Here is a 19,095-nt window from a genome sequence, read left to right as displayed (position 1 = left end):
CTATAACAATGTTACCATTGAACTAGACAAGGGGAATGGATACATCATGATGCTTTTGGATTTTGCTAAGGCTTTTGACAGAATACAGCATAGTAGACCGTTGCATAAATTGGAGAAAATGGGTTTGGGTTATAGAATATTAGCATGGATAAGAGGAAAAACCTTCTGTGGGACCATAGGCACAAATAAGTTTCATTGTCCATTTCCCCATTTTGAAGTTTGCCCACATTACTCTGCTTGAGATTGCCTTCCAATCAAGAAGTTTAATCTTCATGTTTGTTGTTGAATGCTACTACTACTCCTTCCTTTCCTTGATCATTATCACCCATATATATAACATCCTATACTTATGTAGTAAGAACTCACCTGTTTCTGTCTTCTTTGTTTCAGTGATGCCAATCATGTCCTGATGCCTTTCTAGTATATGATGCACACGATGCTTTTCCAGTTCTTCTGCAAGCTTGATTTCCTTTCCAGTAATACTTCTTATACTGATATTTGCTACCTTCAATTCTTCTGGCATTGGGTTTGTTGTTCTTCTAAATGTTGAACTTGAGTCTGTTCCAGTAGCAGACTTTTCACTGTTTGCTCTGGTTCTCTGACAAAAAAAGCAGGAGTTTAACCAGGTGACACCTCAGTCTGCACGAAATGTTTGTTGTTGAATGCTACTACTACTCCTTCCTTTCCTTGATCATTATCACCCATATATAACATCCTATACTTATGTAGTAAGAACTCACCTGTTTCTGTCTTCTTTGTTTCAGTGATGCCAATCATGTCCTGATGCCTTTCCAGTATATGATGCACACATGATGCTTTTCCAGTTCTTGCTACTACTACTCCTTCCTTTCCTTGATCATTATCACCCATATATAACATCCTATACTTATGTAGCAAGAACTCACCTGTTTCTGTCTTCTTTGTTTCAGTGATGCCAATCATGTCCTGATGCCTTTCCAGTATATGATGCACACATGATGCTTTTCCAGTTCTTCTGCAAGCTTGATTTCCTTTCCAGTAATACTTCTTATACTGATATTTGCTACCTTCAATTCTTCTGGCATTGGGTTTGTTGTTCTTCTAAATGTTGAACTTGAGTCTGTTCCAGTAGCAGACTTTTCACTGTTTGCTCTGGTTCTCTGACAAAAAAAGCAGGAGTTTAACCAGGTGACACCTCAGTCTGCACGAAATCTCATCATGATGCACCACCATCTTATTTGTGGTTTAAGTCAGTAGAAAGCACAATTTGGTTGGCTAAGTCACAAATTGCTAGTCCATCTTCATTCGTTCAGCAACCAGTGGATACCTACTGGGGTTGACTAATGGAGTGAACCACATGAAAGTGAGGATTGGACATTAGGTCAAAAGCCACAGGTGGTTCTCCACATTCCTTACAAGCAATGTAGAGGTATCCTCCAGTTATTTGGCTTTGATCCTTAAGCAACCCCTTTTTCTATGTTGTAAGGTTAAAACCTTGATTGTCTGGAGGGAGGGGGCTTACTGGCTCTAAATTCAAACCATAATAAAGCTTTTAGAAAGGTTGAGAACTAAATAATAACGATGCTTTTAGTATAAATCATTTATATTCTGGTTTATCAATTATATTTAAGGCTGTGAAGTTATCAAAAACATCTAATATGTGTAATTAATTGTTAACAGGCTTTTGTTGTGTAAAACTTATATACCACTACTTCTGATGATGTAAGCCTTACAACGTACAGAACTTATTAGGTTTTAATTGCTGATTTTTATTAAACTCCTTATTTATATTATAATGTGGTCTTAATATCAAAATCTTCCCACAGAATGCTTTTAGTAATTCATAATGCAGGATATGATCATTTCAAAAAGAGAGAGAGGGGGGGGGGAAATGGAAATACAATGAAACCTAAAAAATGCAATAGGTTTTCCAATATATCGTAAAATCATACTGCATTGGTTTTTTATAATATACAAATATATAAGTTATATAATGGCATTAAGGTTTACCTGGAATTACTTCCAATTTTTCTCTTTATTTACTATGACCAACAAAAATTTTATGTTTTTACCATAAATAGTTGGTTTCAATAGTTCGTCATTCATTTTTTTTTTTTAATATGGTGATATGTTTCTTGAACAGAACGAGGCTGAAGGCTGTTACAAAGAGAAGCTAAGCTGGTATAATATACATATATATGGAGCTGTACAGCAAATGTATGTTAATCAGAAAATGCCCATGTTCAAATAGCCTAAAAGGAAAGCAGAATGACAATGGTCAGTGATGTGAAACGCTACCTGTCCATGAAAATACTATAGAAAGGGCACTGCACAGAAACAAAATGTCTATGAGAATAGTAATAAGAGTGAATTGAGGGAAGAGGAGCCCATCAATTAACCTGACTACTTTCTTCTGAATGTCAGGGAATACTTTTAGAGTGAACTTTTAGTTTACATTTCTACAGACATCTAAAACAAAGATTAGTAATATTCTTGAGTTAATATTTAGCTCTTTAATGAAATACTAAGGGGTGCTTAAGGGTCAAAGCTGTATAACTGAGAGGAGACCTCCACATAGCCTTTAAAGGAGAACCGACCAGGGCTTCTGACCTAATGTTCAATCCTCACCTTCTCGTGGTGTACCCTGTTGGGTATCTACTTGGATACTGAATGAACGAGGATGGGCTGGCAATTTGGGAATTAGCCGACCAAATTGTATTCTTATGGGTTAAACCAAAATAGTGATACAACATGACAAAATTTCATCCCGGCTGGAGCGTTGCCCGGTTAAACAAGGCCCCCGTTGTTTTCGCCAAGGAACCAGGGTGAACAGCGAAAAGTCAGCTACTGCAACAAATGTGAAAACAAACCCCAACTCAACATCACCAGAGTTAAAGATCGGTACTATCAACATAAGAAGCCTGAATGGCAAAGAAATGGAGCTAGCTGAGGAATTAGATAAGTACCAGATCGACATAATAGGGGTGACTGAAACAAAAAAGACCAAAACTGGTGAGATCTTTCTGAGCAATAAATACAAAAAGTCATATTCAGGCAATGACAATCAAGGAAAAGGAGTAGCAGCCATAGTATTCAACACAAAATATGAGGCTAATCTTCTTGAATGGCAGTCAGTCTCAAGTAGAGTAATGTGGGCAAATATGAGAATGGGGAACTGGACAATGAGACTTATTTGTGCTTATGGTCTTACAGAAGGTTCTACTAAGGTAGAAGTGGAGGAATCTTTTGATGCCTTAGAAAAAGCAACTGACACAATGAAAAAGGAAAAGTTGGTCCTTGTTAGGGATCTAAATAGCAGAGTAGGAAATGATTGTGAGACATACAAAACTATTTTGGGAAAATTTGGAGAAAAGAGCAAAGCTAATAATAATGGCAAATACCTGTTGGATTTCTGCTCAGGACATGGACAGGTTGTTACTAACACCATGTTCCAACATAAAAATGTGCACAAATTCACATGGAGAGAAGAGGCAAGGAATAAGAAAAGTCTCACTGACTATGTTATTGTTGATAGTGATGGTTTCTCCCTGGTGCAGGACACCAGAGTGTACAGAGGATATGAAATTGGAAGTGATCACTATTTAGTCTTGAGCAGGATAAAATTGAATTTCATATTGAAAAGAATAACGTGTAAGAAAATTTGAAAGCGAATAAAAGTTGAGCAGCTCTCAGATGTGAACTGTAGACTAAAATACAGAAAGATTATTGAAAAAAAAATGAAAGAGGTTGAGAACAGGAATCAAACCTTGGAGATTCAATGGCAAACTCTGAAGAAAACATTGATTGATTCTGCCAGAGAGGCATGTGGTGAGGTTGTCTGCAAGGATAAAAAAATCAGAACTCCCTGGTGGACACAGGAAGTTAAAGAGGCAGTGAAGGAAAAGAAGAAAGCATATCAAAAGTTCCTGTCAAATAAGTCAGCTTGTGCTCTTAGAGAATATAGAGACAAATGCAAGAATGCTAAACACTGTGTGAAACTAGCTAAACAAAAGTCATAGGAGAACTTTGGCAAGAATATAGAAAATAAATATCAAGAAGGTGGCAAAATATTCTGGAGGTTGTTGAAGAAGCTTGGGAATGGAGGAAAGAGTGCTGTAAAAGGAATTAGAGATGATAAAGGTGAGATGAAAACAGGAGAAAAAGATATCCTTGAAGTATGGAGTAATTACTTTGAAAAAAAGCTAAATGAAACAAGCAGTGATGACAGCACAGTGGTAAAAACACTGATCAGGCATGCAGTCAAGAATACATATCCATACTTGAAGTAGAAAAAGCCATCAAAGGCTTGAAATGTGGAAAGGCAGCAGGAGTAGATGATATTCGACCAGAAATGCTCAAGTATGGTGGTATAAAAGTCTTACAGTGGCTGCACTGCATAGTTCAGAAAGCCTGGACAGGGGGACGAATTCCTGATGATTGGAGTAGAGCTCTCATAGTACCCATATATAAAAAGGGAAATAAAACTGAATGTGAGAATTATAGAGGTATTTCCCTACTCAGTGTTCCTGGCAAGATCTATGCAAGTATACTTGAGAAATGGTTGAGAAGAATTGTGGAAGAAAAGCTGGGTGAAGAACAAGCTGGATTCAGGCCAAATAGAGGCTGTCAGGATCAGATCTTCACTTTACGACAAATAGTCGAGAAAGCATGGGAATATAACAAAGATCTGTATTAAAGTTTTGTCGATTTGGTAAAGGCATATGACAAGGTGCCAAGAGAGAAGCTATTCAATACGCTTCAGTTATATGGTGTCAATGGGGCATTATATCAAGCAATACGTAGTCTTTATTTGAGTTGTAAGTCAGCAGTTAGAATTGAAGGAAGTACAGGAAGATGGTTTAATGTTAAATCTGGTGTGAGACAAGGATGTACATTATCCCCTCTGTTATTCATTATCTATATGGATCACATTATGAAGGAAAGTGGTATTACACATGATATCAAAATTGGAGATGTTAATGTCAGCTCTTTGCTTTATGTGGATGATGTTATACTTCTAAATAAATCTGCTACAAGTCTGCAAGATTCTCTGACTAAATTGAATAGCTGTTGTAATAGATATGGTATGAAGGTCAGCAATAAAAAGACAAAGACAATGAAAATAGGCAGAATCATTGAAAATGTCAACTGTGTTGTGAATGGAGAACCTGTGGAACAAGTAAAACATTTCAGCTACTTAGGCACGATTTTTACTGAAGATGGTAAATTAAATATAGAAATAGACAACAGAATCAGCAAAGCTGGTATGGTGGGAAGTCAATTGAATAAATTCATATGGAATAAGAGAGAAATTAGTCGGAACACTAAATTAGCTGTATACAAGACAGTGTTCAAACCAGTTTTAACTTATGGATTTGAGAGCTGGGTCAGAAGTAAAACACTTGACCAAAGACTAGAGACCGCAGATATGAGAGTCTTGAAAAGATTAGAGGCGTGAACAGATGGCATCAATGGCAATATCATATTAAAAACGAGGATATTAGGAAAGAACTTGACATTGTCAGCATCCAGGAATGCGTTAGCAGAGCTAATCTCAGGTGGTATGGTCACTTAAATAGAATGGGCAAAGAAAGATTAGCCAAACAAGTGTTCTCTGCCAGGTTGGCAGGAAAACGACCCAGAGGAAGACCAAGATATAGGTGGATTGATACGGTACAAAGTGCCTTAGACGATAGAAATATAAGATCTGATAATGTTGGAGTCTTGACAAGTAACAGACTGATTTGGAGGAAAATTGTAGATAGGAAGTTAGTAATGACGTAATTTTTTCATGTAGTACTATCATATCCTGTACGCCCCTTGAGGGTACATGGCAGGAATTTGATGATGATGATGATGATGAAACACTAAATATGAAATTACAAAGAAACAAATCATTCTAGTTTAGTCCTTACATACAGAAAACCTAGAATACTACTATGCACAAATATTAACTGCCATGTATCAAGCAGAAGCTTATGGTCTAGATGTGGCTTTGTGTATCATATGGGCAGTTCATTTCTCTTATTAAGATGCTGTGGGTTCAAATCCTGCTGTCAGCATAGACATTTGGGAATACCTTTAGGAGGCAGATAAATTTCATTACTGACGTGAGACTACCATCCTGAGGGATTGAAGTGGCTTGAGCAAGTGGTTTCTGGATTATCTCAAGTTCAGCCTATACATAGTATTAATACTGATGCACTACAGGTTTACAACCTTCTGGGAGTGTTTCCCATTGGAAGCTTGATGCAAGAGAAAGAAAACCAAACAAAAGTTGTATTTGTGCTCTCACTGCAGACATTTTCTCAAGTATTTATTCTCAAAAAAATCAATGTGGTAAGAATACTTTTTCTTCATTGAGTTTTAGTAGTAATGCAATTAACAAGGTTAGGTTATCAGAATCCCACTGAAGAATAATCTGGAGATCAGCATTTAAGATTGTAGAAACTAGTATTCTGGAAATTTTGGCAATATGTGTAATGCAAAGTTTGTGAAATAAAAATGAGGGGTAATATGCACTATTGTTAGCATAACTGTGTACTGGATTTCCAGTCCACTGCAGAAGATCATTCATATACAGAAGGACAAATAGGTAAAAGAACACAGCCTTGTGGAACCCTAGCATTAGTTCCCAGGTTTGAAGATTCATCCATGATTATACATACACAATCTGATCAAAAATATCACAGCACAGCCACACACACAGGCATAATATCAGCATGGCAATACCAAGTGTCAGTTGCAGTGAAGTAAAGCTCATTGCCATTGAACTCTTGAGCAATGGAAACATTCTCTAGAGTGATGAATCACGCTTCACCACCACTTTGCAATCCAATGGTCAAGTCTGGGTTTGGTGGATGCCAGGAAAAGACTACTTGCCTAATGTTTTGTGCCAAATGTCAAATTTGGTGGAGGAGGCAACATTGTCTAGGGCTGTTTTTCATGGTTCAGACTGAGGAATCTTAATGCTGCAGCCTATAATGACATTCCAAACAATTCTACACTTGCAACTTTATGTTAGCAGTTCGATGAAGATCATTTCCTGTATCAACATGACAATGCCCAACTCGCAAACTGAGATCTGTCCTAGAATGCTTTGATGAGATGAGTACTGAAGCATTTGAGATCTGGGCTCTGTGCAGATCAGTCAAAGCCACACCAAATTACCTGACATCAGTGAATGATCTTACTAACACTGATCTGAAAGAATGAAAGGGAATTCATTCTTTCAGATCAATTCATTCATATTAGAGCAAGAGCTGGGATGAGTAGATGTCTGGTTATTTTTGATCAGGTGTGGACATGCATCCAAACAGAAAGCTGCCAACTCAGTTGCAAAAGTCAGAAGGAAAACTACATGGGAGCCACTTACTCGCTCTTTGCACCAAACCGGATAAAATTCCTTAGAGGCAAAAGCAACCACTTAGATTCCCCAGACTTTTTCATAGAATATGTCCAAAGGTAAGTGGCATAAGCAAGAGTTTGAGATTATTTATTAGTTAAGAGTATTCAATGTAGAAGTCAAGTATTAAATTTTTCCCATAACTTCAGAAAAAAATCATCAAATTTCTGACATATAGCCTCAGTGGGTGCACAAGATATTATGATATTCATTAGGAATTGCTAATTCCTTATCAACAATTTTCCTCTAAAGTAATCTGGTATATATCACAGAACTCTCTTATCTGTGGTCTTCAGTTTTTGAATTAGAAATAAAACATTTCTAATTCAGCTCTCAGATCCATAAGTTAAAATTGATTCAAACACTGTAATGTATACAACTAATATAGTGTTTTGACGAATTTCTCTCTTATTCCATATAAATTTATTTAGCTGACTTCCTGCCATAACAGCTTTGCTGATTCTGTTGTCGATTTGCATATTTAATTTGCCATCTTCACTAAAAATTGTGCCTAAATAGCTAAAATGTTTTACTTGTTCTATAGCTTCTCCACTCAAGATACAGTTCATGTTTTTAATGTTTTTGCCTATTTTTATCGTCATGTCTTTTTTACTGCTGATTTTCATACCAAATTTATTACAGCAGTTATATAAGTATTACTTGATATAATATCCCACATAACTCTATTGTTTTGAACAGCTTTCCTCTTTGCAGCTTGTCATATGACTTTTCCAGATCAATAGTGAAAATCCTGACAACCTCTATTTGGCCCAAATCCCACTTGTGGAAGAAAAGCTTGGAGCTTCTCGTCCACCATTTTTCTTAGTTGTTGTAATAAGTGTACAAATGAAATTTGACCCAGGATGTAAAATATTTATATCTTTATATTTGAAAATTTCTGGTCAGATATCATCTATTCCACATGCCTTTTCCCCTTTGAGGTTTTTTTTTTTTTTCATGGCTTTTTCTACTTCAAGTATTGATATGCATTCCTGATTGCACTCTAACTGCTTGTCTCATTCAGAAACATCTGGACATCTAGAATATTTTTATGTTCAGTTTTCCTGTCACCATCTCTGATTCCTTTTGCAGTACTCTTTCCTCCATTTCTTAGCTTTTTCAATAGCCTCCAGAATATTTTGCCGCCTTCCTGATATTTATTTTCTATGTTCTTACCAAAGTCTTTCCATGACTTTTGTTTATCTAGGTTTACAGAGTGGTTTGCTTTCTTACATTTTTCTCTGTATTCTCTAAGAGGGCAAGCTGACTTATTTGCCAGGACCTTCTGATATGCTTTCTTCTTTTCCATCACTGCCACTTTAACTTCCTGAGTCCACCACAGAATTCTGATTTTTCTATCATTGCAAACAACCTCAAAACATGCCTTTCTGGCTGAATCAGTCAATGTTTTTGTCAGGGTTTGCCAACGAATATCCAAGGTTTGGTTCTTGTTTTTAACATCTTTCAGTTTCTCTTGAATAATGTTAGTGTATTTAAGTCTGCAGTTCACCTCTGGTTTACTTCAAAACTTTCTTACACACCCTTCTTTTTTAACATGAGATTCAAGTTCATTCTGCTTAATGCTAAATGATCACTTCCAATTTCAAATCCTCTGTATACTCTTGTGTCCTGAAGCAGTGGGGAAACATCACTATCAACAGTAACATAGTAAATGAAACATTTCTTGCATCTTCTCTCCACATGAATTTGTGTACACATTTTTAAGCTGGAACATTGTATTAGTAATAACTAGTCCATATTCTGAATGGAAATCCAGTAGGTACTTGCCATTATTGTTAACTTTGCTCTTTTCTCCTTATTTTACCAAAACTTTTCTATGTCTGTTAATCATTTCCTACTCTGCTGTTTAGATCTCCAACAAGGACCAACTTTTCCTTTTTTTTTTTTTTTTTATTATCTCTACTGCCTTGAAAAATTTCTCCACTTCTTCCTTAGTAAAACTTTCTGTCATTAAACACAAATAAATCCCTTTATCCAGTTCTTCATTCAAATATTTGCCCACATCACTATACTTGATATTGCCTACCATTGAAGAAAATTAAATTATCCTTATATTTCATATTGAATATAGTTACTCTTTATTTTTACTTATTGTTGTTGTTGGTTGAATATAGCATGTTGTATTTGTTTCTTTGAAAGCTCTCGTCGTTTTTGCCTTCTTTATTTCGGTAACACCTATTATGTCAATCTCATACTTAAAGTTCTTTTGCTAGTTCCATTTCTTTTCCATTGATGTGTCTTATGTTGATGGTGTAGTCTTGAACTCTGCCTTTAGAAAGAAATGTAGTGAGAAAAAATGAATGGTAATTTGATGGTAAAGTTTAGCTATTGGTGAGAAGAATATCACTTTTTTGATTAATGTTTAGACTTTTGATGTGAGCTCAGAGAGTGCAATCCAGCAATCTATCCAGGCTGTTTCTAGAAGAAGAAGAAGAATGCCTTTAGACTCTTTTTCAGACCCATTTGCATGATATTTAAACATGTTTTACTTTAACTTTAAAATGTTGTAAAATTCAAGTTTCTTTTTAGTAATAATAATTGGAGTCAATCAAACTACAATCAAAATGTTTGAAAAGCTGATTTGCAATCACTCATCACACTGCAAGTAGAGCTACCATTTAATCTTAGCATGGTAATTTCCTTTCATTTCACAAAACAAGCAAACTGACCAGAAGAACATGCACAATTAACAGACATAATATGCTGGCCTCATAGCTTTAGCTGTTTCAACCATAATTCAAAATAATCAAATCCAGCATCCATCACCATTGTAATAGAGATCTTAGATAGAACAGCTGTGCCAGTTATATTAAGTTAAAAATAAATTCATCTGCTTTAGCAAATGAACCATTTCAGAGCATGAATTATGATGCTGCCTTTATTAATCAGTCACTATACTGAATTTTTAAAAGAATAAACTTACAGTCTGCACTCTCTGATCGCAAAGCTGATTATTGTTTCATGCTGTTGCTAAGCTTGAAATGGTTTGTCAGAGTTGTCAACAAGGTTGATAACTCTAACAATGCGCAGTTGCTAATTAATAAAAAAAAGACTGAAAATGCACAGCTGCTAAGAGAGTGGGGGGGGGAGAATTCATGCTTCTAGTCCACAATACATAGTTGATGGGAAAATCAACTGACAGGTTTAAATGAAAATTCTGCTAAAAGACCACTAAACTGTGGAATTACACAATAATGTTGCACTATATAATATCTGATGGGTTCTGTATGACACAATTTCACATTCACTGCTTGCTGCAGCCTCCACATCAATCTGCCTGACTGTAACTCAGACAACACCTCTCTCTTCTTATGTAATGTCTAGTAGCTCTCCCAAACATACACTTTTTTTTTAGAATGCAGTGGGAAGCACTATGACCACGTTTGAAAAGGTTATACTTCAAATAAAAGAAAGTAGCACACATCTTTGGTAAGTACAGTATTGACTTATTGAGGCATGTATATTAAATTAGGAGAAAATAATTATCAAGAATATTTGTGCCAATAAGGTAATGACTGTTAGTATATAACCTGGATGAAGTAATGGGGAAAAAAAAAAAAAAATGTATACAAAAGTGCCTCCATGGAAATTAATAATGTTGCATGCACACAGCAAAATACAATTTAGTATATTAAATTTCTGGACATCCCACTATTCACAGCACTAGCTAAAAATAGTGTAACTTCTATGGACTTTTCAGTAGTTCATATAACATGCCATTTCTGTTTGTTAAAGTGGGCAACTAAAATATTAATTGAGGTTCATCCCAATTTTTTTTTAAGCTACAGGTTAGTTTTATTCAGCACAGCCATGAAAATATTTCTGTCTGCTTTGGATATGGGCACATATATACATTTTACATGAAGAAAGGGGAAAACTTGAAGTTTTTCCCTTGCTCCCATATCTTGTATGCTGATCTAAATTACAGATAGTTTTTTTTTTTTTTTTTGCTATAAAAGCATTGTCTTGCATATTAAATATTTTAATACTGATCATAAACAATGTGCAATATTAAAGACCTGTCAACTTGATATCTCACATGCACCATAAGCTGACTACCCCTAGCAACTGAGTAAATCATTTGAGAAAACAAATTGACTAAAGGGAATATGTAAATATAAATTAAAAATAATAATAAATAATTAAGATAATTAAAATATATAAAGATATTGGATTCAGCATTATTTCAAAGTTGAATGAAGAAACTAAGAAAGTTTCGTAAAAATATTTTGATCAGAGAACTTTTGGGAATACATTCACCGGCATTCACAAGTTGCCTTAAAGCGGACTACTTAGAAAACTCATTTTTATGAAGCTTTCATAGTTTCTACATTTTACTTTGAAATAATGCTGGATCTAATATATCCCACTTTACTTATATTAATTGTGTATCACAGAACTGAAGCCTTTTGGCTCTTTATTTTAGTAAATAATTAAAATACATATCTTATACCTTACTGACTCGCATACAAAAACAGCAAAATAACATACCCCATTTAGTTCACTAGTAGTTTCTTGCAGAATCTCATATACCTCTTCTTCACTAAGTGGAGCATTATAAAAGTTGCCATAAACTTTCTGATCACCAATCTCAAAAGTTTTAGATATTTTATCAGGACTTAATTCAGCAGTTATATAGAATGGTAAACCTCTTTCTTTAGATTGTTTAAAATCATAAAGCTGATCTTGATTAAAAGAAATTATTGAACTTTTCTTTAGAACTATTATTTTATAGCCACTAGAAAAAAAAAAAGAAAAAATATATATATTTCTATACATCATAACTGATTTATTTATTTTACATTTGATTATGATCAAATTTCATCATGCACACACATTCAACAATACCAAAATAGGTTCAAATGACAGCAATCTTTTTTTTGTTGTTTTTTAATATAATGACAATCACTATATTTCTAATGTGTACTGTGTCTCTGTATCTTTTCTTCTGTTTCTAGTGCACCAGATGAAGTCCTCAAGAGTAGGATGAAACTAATTGTGCTCTTTTTTGTTTTAACAATAAATGGAATAGTGTGCTCTATTTCTTGTATTCCCTTGGTTTAATCAGTCATAAATATTTATTACATATCTTATAGCAAGGAAAGTATTCATCAAGAAATTATCAGACTTTATGACGAGTCCATCAGAAATATGCAAAAAAACAATTATGAAGCACTGCTCTCTCAATAAACAGGTTGGTTTCCCTAAAATAATGTAAATATAGTGATCTTTTCTCCCAAGCTTATTAGATTTAAAGAAATAACACTCAGTGAGCTAAAACAATCTATAGAGCTAAGAAAGTACTGCTAAATGAAAGCATAGATGATACTGTGGGCTCTATGTCAATTAAATAATTAAGGCAGGGGTGGCCAACCTTTTACATTCCATTTGCCAATTTTTTCACGTATGAATTCAGATGCACCATACAACTCTTGTACCCTTAAAAACTCCCTGTAAAAATATTAATATAGACATGATATATGATTTAATATAAAAAGATGATAAACATTACTTATTTTAAAGCTTTTAATGTTTGGAGTTAAATTAGTTACTGAGAGCAGCAGAGAATTTTTCAAATTTGAATCAGTCAAAAGCAACTTCATTTTGTTTTTAATCAATTTCATGGCTGAAAATGCCTGTTCACATCTGTATATCTGTTGTTTTGGAACAACATAACTTGGACACATTTTTTTAATTTTGGAAAATGTTCAAAGAGTAATAATCACCAGAAATTAATCATGTCAAAAGCATTTGGAACTGAGAAAAACTCAAATTTCATGTTCAATAATGAATTTGTTTCAAGTCAATAAGTTCCATTTGTGTGTTATTAGGCATCTTTATGATTTTTTTGTTCACTAAGTGGAAAATGAGTTTATAAATGCAAGTATTCAGTCCTCTTCTTTAGCAAAATCATGAAAATAATCAACTGACTGTTGCAATAACCTGCATTTTTCAATATATTTTGTAAAATTGCCATTATCAGCACATTCACACTGCTTTTTTAAGTTGAAAACTGGCTCAAATCCTCATTTTCTAACTAAGAGGTAAACAGTTTTAACTTCATCTTGAATGCGCTGATATCATTTACTAAGGTAGGAAACAATTTGTTCTTGCCCTACAGTTTCAAATATAGGTCATAATGATGGCTGGTAACATCAACTAAAAATGCTAAATCAAAAAGCAAGTTATCATATAAAAGGAGTCTTTTTTTTCATCTAAAAAATTATGAACAGTATTTTTCAATTTCCAAAATCTACTCAGAACCTGTCCTCTAGAAAGCCAGTGCACCTCACAATGAAGAACGAAATTACCATATTCCAAATCTAACATTTCACAATATTCTCTGAATTCTCTTCTGTTTAATCCTCTTGCTCTAATTTAATTCATGCATTTCTCTAATTTAATTCATGCATTTCTCTAATTTAATTCATAACATACTGCAAATTTAACATCTTTCCACACAGTGACTCTTGGTGTATAATGCAGTAATATTTTAGTTAAAGGACGACAGAAAAAGTTTTCAATCAAATTTGTAGTCCAAGCAGCTTTACCTATCATTGACAGTGATCAGTCAGTACAAACACTGATGAGTTTACTAGATTCCATTTGTAGATTTTTCAGGCATTAATTTTACTTTCTCAAACATATCTGATCCTCTCGTTTTTTCCCATTAAGTGATTCAAGACTGATAAGTTCTTCAAAAACGCTAAAATCATCAATTCCTCTTATTAAAATGCTTAACTGGGTTACATCACATATGTCAGCAGATTCGTCCAAGGCTACAGAAAAGAAAGTACAACCACAGACAAGGTTTTCAGTTGCTCTCATACATCGTGAGAGAGTTCATCAGTTTGTCTCATAGCTGTTTGCTTTGAGAGAGCAATTTAGTCTACTTTCCTTTTGATATGTCAGCCTGGTTGGTCGAGTGACTAGCGTATCCGCTCTCCAACCAAAAGGATGTGGGTTTGAATCCCACCATGAGCATGGATGTTTGTGATTGTCTGTGAAAATACTAGTGGTGGTGGGTGGTAGATGCCATTGGTGTAGATGACGATTATAGTTGAAGAATTAGGTGGAGACAGAGTTGTAGAGTAGGTGACCTCCTTCGATGAGTCTTTGGACTCCCTGGAGGTGTCATGTAATAATAATAATAATTTTTTTTCCCACCAAGTCATCTTGCAAATATTTGGCCAACACAAACAATTTCATAGAATACTTCTGTCATCGCCAAACTCACATAACTTCTTTTTAACAAACATAAAATTCTTTTAATTTCTTCCTTTTTCTTAATCACATATTCTCTCTGTAACTCAGACCCAAGCACTAGCTCCAGTTTTCCTTCTATTTCAGTCCAATGTTGTGTTTTATAGTGTCTATTAAGATCATCTTTTATTATGTGAGAAAGTGTTTTCACTAACAATGCACACTGGTTTTTCCTGTCTGATTCACTATAAATAAGAACTCATTTTACCACTGTTCATTGAATTCATGTTTACTATCACCTTCTGTTTTTCTTTTGCACTATAATGAGTAACCGAATGTAAAAACAACACTTAATTTTTGAAAAAGTACAAAACTGCAAATTTTCACAAAGGAAAAAACAAAGCACAACTCCATAGCACATGAGTATCAATTGTAAAGTGACTAACAAAAACCTGTGATGCACCGTTGCTGCTAATGCTTGGTGCCAAATAAGCAAATGTGCAAAAGATGTGCACAAAACAAAACCACTACAAATAATTAAGTTTCAGCTTTTTTTTTTCTACAAATCAGTTTTTGGTTAATACTTTGTGCATAAATAGGCTTACTTTTTTTATTATTATCACTGGGGTCCAATGAGTCACTTCTAAACACCAACGTGCCACTTTTAGTGCATGCACCATAGCTTGGCCACCGCTGAACTAAGGCTTCCTTATCCACCTCCTCAGAACAATTTATAGAAACAAACATGTAGCAACATATGAAATAAGTTAATAAGATTCAACTTAACCAAGCTCTTTAAAATATAAGATTTTTTTATGGCTATGTAGCCTACTTTCGTTTAGGAGTGTCTGTTTTTTCACAATGTCTTTGACTTTTTTACTTAAATCTTAAGGCATTACTGATGTGTTATAAAAACTGATATATGAAAAATAATATAGAAGGAATATACGGACATACCTTTTTTGGATGTGTTGCTGTCTCCTTATCTCGGCGATATGTGTTCATCTGCTGTTAAAGGAAAGGGGGGGGGATAGAGCAATGTGGGAGAGTTATTTGAAAAAAACCCAGGTTTTTTTATATGTATAATATTATTGTTATTAAGGGTGGGTAGAGAGCACTTTGGGAAGGGGGGGTGAGAGAATGATCTGAAATAGAAACTATTTTTTGGGAAAGAGGAAGGATTGATGGGAAAAGGTCAGGGGTGGGAGTAACAGGGTGTGAGCCGTTTCAGCATTCCACCATCTTCTCATATCTCCAGGATAAGGAGACAACCAACAATCCAAAAAGATATGTCCAAATTTTCCTCCTATATTATTCTTCATATATATCGATTTTTATAACACATCAGCAATACCCTAAGATTTAAGTAAAAAAGCCAATGGCATTGTGAAAAAAGAGGTACTCCTAAACGAAAGTAGGCTATATAGCCATAAATGGGAATAACATGGGAATTTTCCCAGAAATAATACCTATAATAACTTATTTAAAGTAAAGAGCCAATAGGCTTCATTTCGGCGATGTAAAATGTTATTTAAATTAAGGGGATAGTTACTATATTCGGCATGAAATCTTTGCTTCCGATCTTTGAGTTTCTTATTTGGTTTTAAAAGCCCCTTAATTTAAATAATGTTTTACATCGCCAAAATGAAGCCTATTGGCTCTTTACTTTAAATAATTTATGGGTGCACCATTTTGACAACTCGTATAGCAGAGTATATACAGGGTGTTCGGGATAAATTTGACAGTTTCGTAAGGAAAAAGAAAATCTTCTTTGTATCTATTAAATTTAATGAATTGACAAAAAAACATTACAGGCAGAGTTAATTACAATACTATCAACAAGATTTACTCAAAATAACCACCATTAGCATCGATCACAGCTTCAATTCTGCTTCGGAACCTCGAACAAGCTGATGCTACAGTCTCCCTGGGAAGGGCCGCAAAAACTGTTTTAATTTTATCCATTAACTGGGCTTTTGTATTACTGGAAGTGCGATTGGTGTCTTTTTCAACTGCGCCCCATACAAAATAATCCATGGGGTTAAGGTCTGGGGAGTTTGGAGGCCAAACATTTGGACTGGTGAAGTCGTAGAAATTTTCAGACAACCATTTTTGACTTTTCCCAGAGGTGTGGCAAGGGGCCGAATCCTGCTGCCATACATACGGCCTACCATTGCCTACCCTTGTTATCCAGGGCTTGACTACAGTTAGCAACTCCACGAACAAAGCCCGAATTCCAATGCCAGGGTTCTTCAACACCTGTTCCTGCAGATTTGCGAGGAATTCTGCTGTACGAACGCAATCAGATCGTCTGCTAGGGATCTTTCTTCTTGCTACATCCTCGTAGTCACCATTGCAAGTCTCTAGTTCATGCCTGATTGTTTTTACTGTATTCAGGGAGCATTGGGCAGCAGTCGTAATATCCTTATTTTGATGGCGGGCACGAATCATCATGATACAAGTTATTCTCTTCCATGATTCAGGTGGGTTCCAGCTATCCATCCTTTCTGACATCTTGTATATGAATGAAGAAGGGTCCAAACTTTTAAATGAAGAGAAGTGTGTGTTAATACATGTAACTTACGGAAAAATATAATTAATTATAAATATGTCAAATTTATCCCGAACACCCTGTAAGTTCTTTTCGCTATACCCTTAGTATTATACTTTGGTCTAGCTACTCACTGATGAGATCTCAATAAAGATCGAAACCGGTCTGGGTAGTGCCCTCCCACCATAATATCATACATCTCCTAGGAGATAGGTTTTACATTATAGAAAATACTAAGAATGGCGATCAGAACTTTCTCCACCTTTGCAACGAGTGGCCCTAGTTTGTACTACGTACTTGAACTACGTGCTTAAGCTTACGCTAGTATTCGCCGATACGTTTATAGTTACTATATTCGGCACGAAACTCTTTGATTCCGACCTTTGAGTTTCTTATTTGGTTTTAAAACAATGTGGGATTTAATATCCCCTTAATTTAAATAACCTATAACAACATTTTTAAATTAAATTATTTACTGTTAATTTAATTTTTATATGTAATATTTAACCTCCCTACCAGCCGATGTGGATGAAATAGTGACACCAAATTGCACTTCTTATCCATGTTAATCAATGGATGGTAGAGCTTCGCATCCAGATTTAGCTGAACATCTATAGACATTGTGGCCGGTGGGGAGTTAATTTAATATTAAAAAAAAATACTTGGAGCAAATCAAGCTTTTTAAAATATAACAAATTGCTGCAGTTGATTTACAGGATTTGGTTTTGACTTCAATATCTATGTTATATTAAAGTTTATATTTATCCTTTTGACAAGCAGAAAATGGATTCAAAGTGAGAATGAATCTACTGTTGATACAAGTAGTTTAAATGCAATTGAAGATAGTGAATTTTTTAAAGAAAAAATCTTATCTGAATACTTCACCTATGTCATGAGACACTATACATTACAGTACACTTAAAAGTTTGTTTATCTTTGAATTTTTAAAGGTGTAAGTCCAGACTTACAGAAGTTACATCAATGCATTCAAGGTAATAAAGAAACAGTTTTGAGTATTATAATAGATTGCTAAGTATAGTTCATAAGTTAAGTGTTTCAGCTGATGAGAAATCACATTTAGAATGGTCAGATGAATTAACGGAAATGGCTTATAAGAAAAAAAATTAAAAATTTAGAAGAATGTTATAAAGTTGCTGAGAAAAGGCTTACTTAGAGATACATATCAATCCTCGAATTATAAACAAGTACATTCTTTGGAACAAAAAATGTTCCATTACAAGCAATGGAGCATGTAATATTAGGAGAGAAATGTTAAGAAAAATTTTAAGGATTCAATTCAAAATGTGGATGTTAATGCAGAAAACAATTCTAAAGCAAAATCCATAGAATCTCATGAATTAAAAACCCTTAAAGCTTTCATTAAAGAGGAAATAATAGATGGCAAAAACCTATATTAGAAAGTCAAGAAAAGTTAATTATAATGATACTGAATCTGATTCTAAACAAGTAGTGCAAGAAAAGTTTATTCCTAGGCGTTATAATTGTAACAAGTTAGGTCAAATATTAAAAAACTGTTTTAGTAGGACTAAGATTACTCCTAGAGGAAATAAATCTAAGGGTAAGATTAATTCAAATGTCAGAATGAAATATAATTCAAATATAGTGTTAGTGAAAACCTTACAGATATTTCTGCTTGTAGTAATAACAAGTTAGCTTGTAATTCAAATCATCAAACTGATATTGCTGCAATGTTACACAGCCGTAATGATAAACCTTTGACAGTTTTACAAGCATTTATTGAAAATATACTTTGTGAAATTTTATTAGATAAAGGAGCACATATCTCTCTTATTTCTTGGTCACTCTTTAATAAAATTAAAGATATCATTCCTAATGATATAAGATTCATATGGAGAGAAGAAGCAAGGAATAAGAAAAGTATCATTGACTATGTTATTGTTGATAGTGATGGTTT

The 19,095-nt window shown here is 34.4% G+C and overlaps 1 protein-coding gene across 1 annotated transcript in view; it reads right to left on the bottom strand.

The window, feature by feature from the left end:
* The window catches only part of Wsck (tyrosine-protein kinase Wsck), a 475,983-nt gene that overhangs the window by 378,730 nt on the left and 78,158 nt on the right, over nucleotides 1-19,095 (bottom strand). The window contains exon 6 of the mRNA XM_090414787.1: nucleotides 11,897-12,143. Coding sequence (XP_090270913.1) covers nucleotides 11,897-12,143 — 247 coding nt within the window. The remainder of the gene's footprint in view (nucleotides 1-11,896; nucleotides 12,144-19,095) is intronic.

Source organism: Typopeltis vanoorti, chromosome 25, assembly GCF_054136105.1.
Source record: "Typopeltis vanoorti isolate ZY-2024b chromosome 25, IOZ_Tvanoo_1.0, whole genome shotgun sequence".
NCBI classification, from domain to species: Eukaryota; Metazoa; Arthropoda; class Arachnida; order Uropygi; family Thelyphonidae; genus Typopeltis; species Typopeltis vanoorti.
The sequence above is the reverse complement of the archived record's forward strand: the minus strand, read 5'-3'. Positions and strand labels throughout refer to the sequence as shown.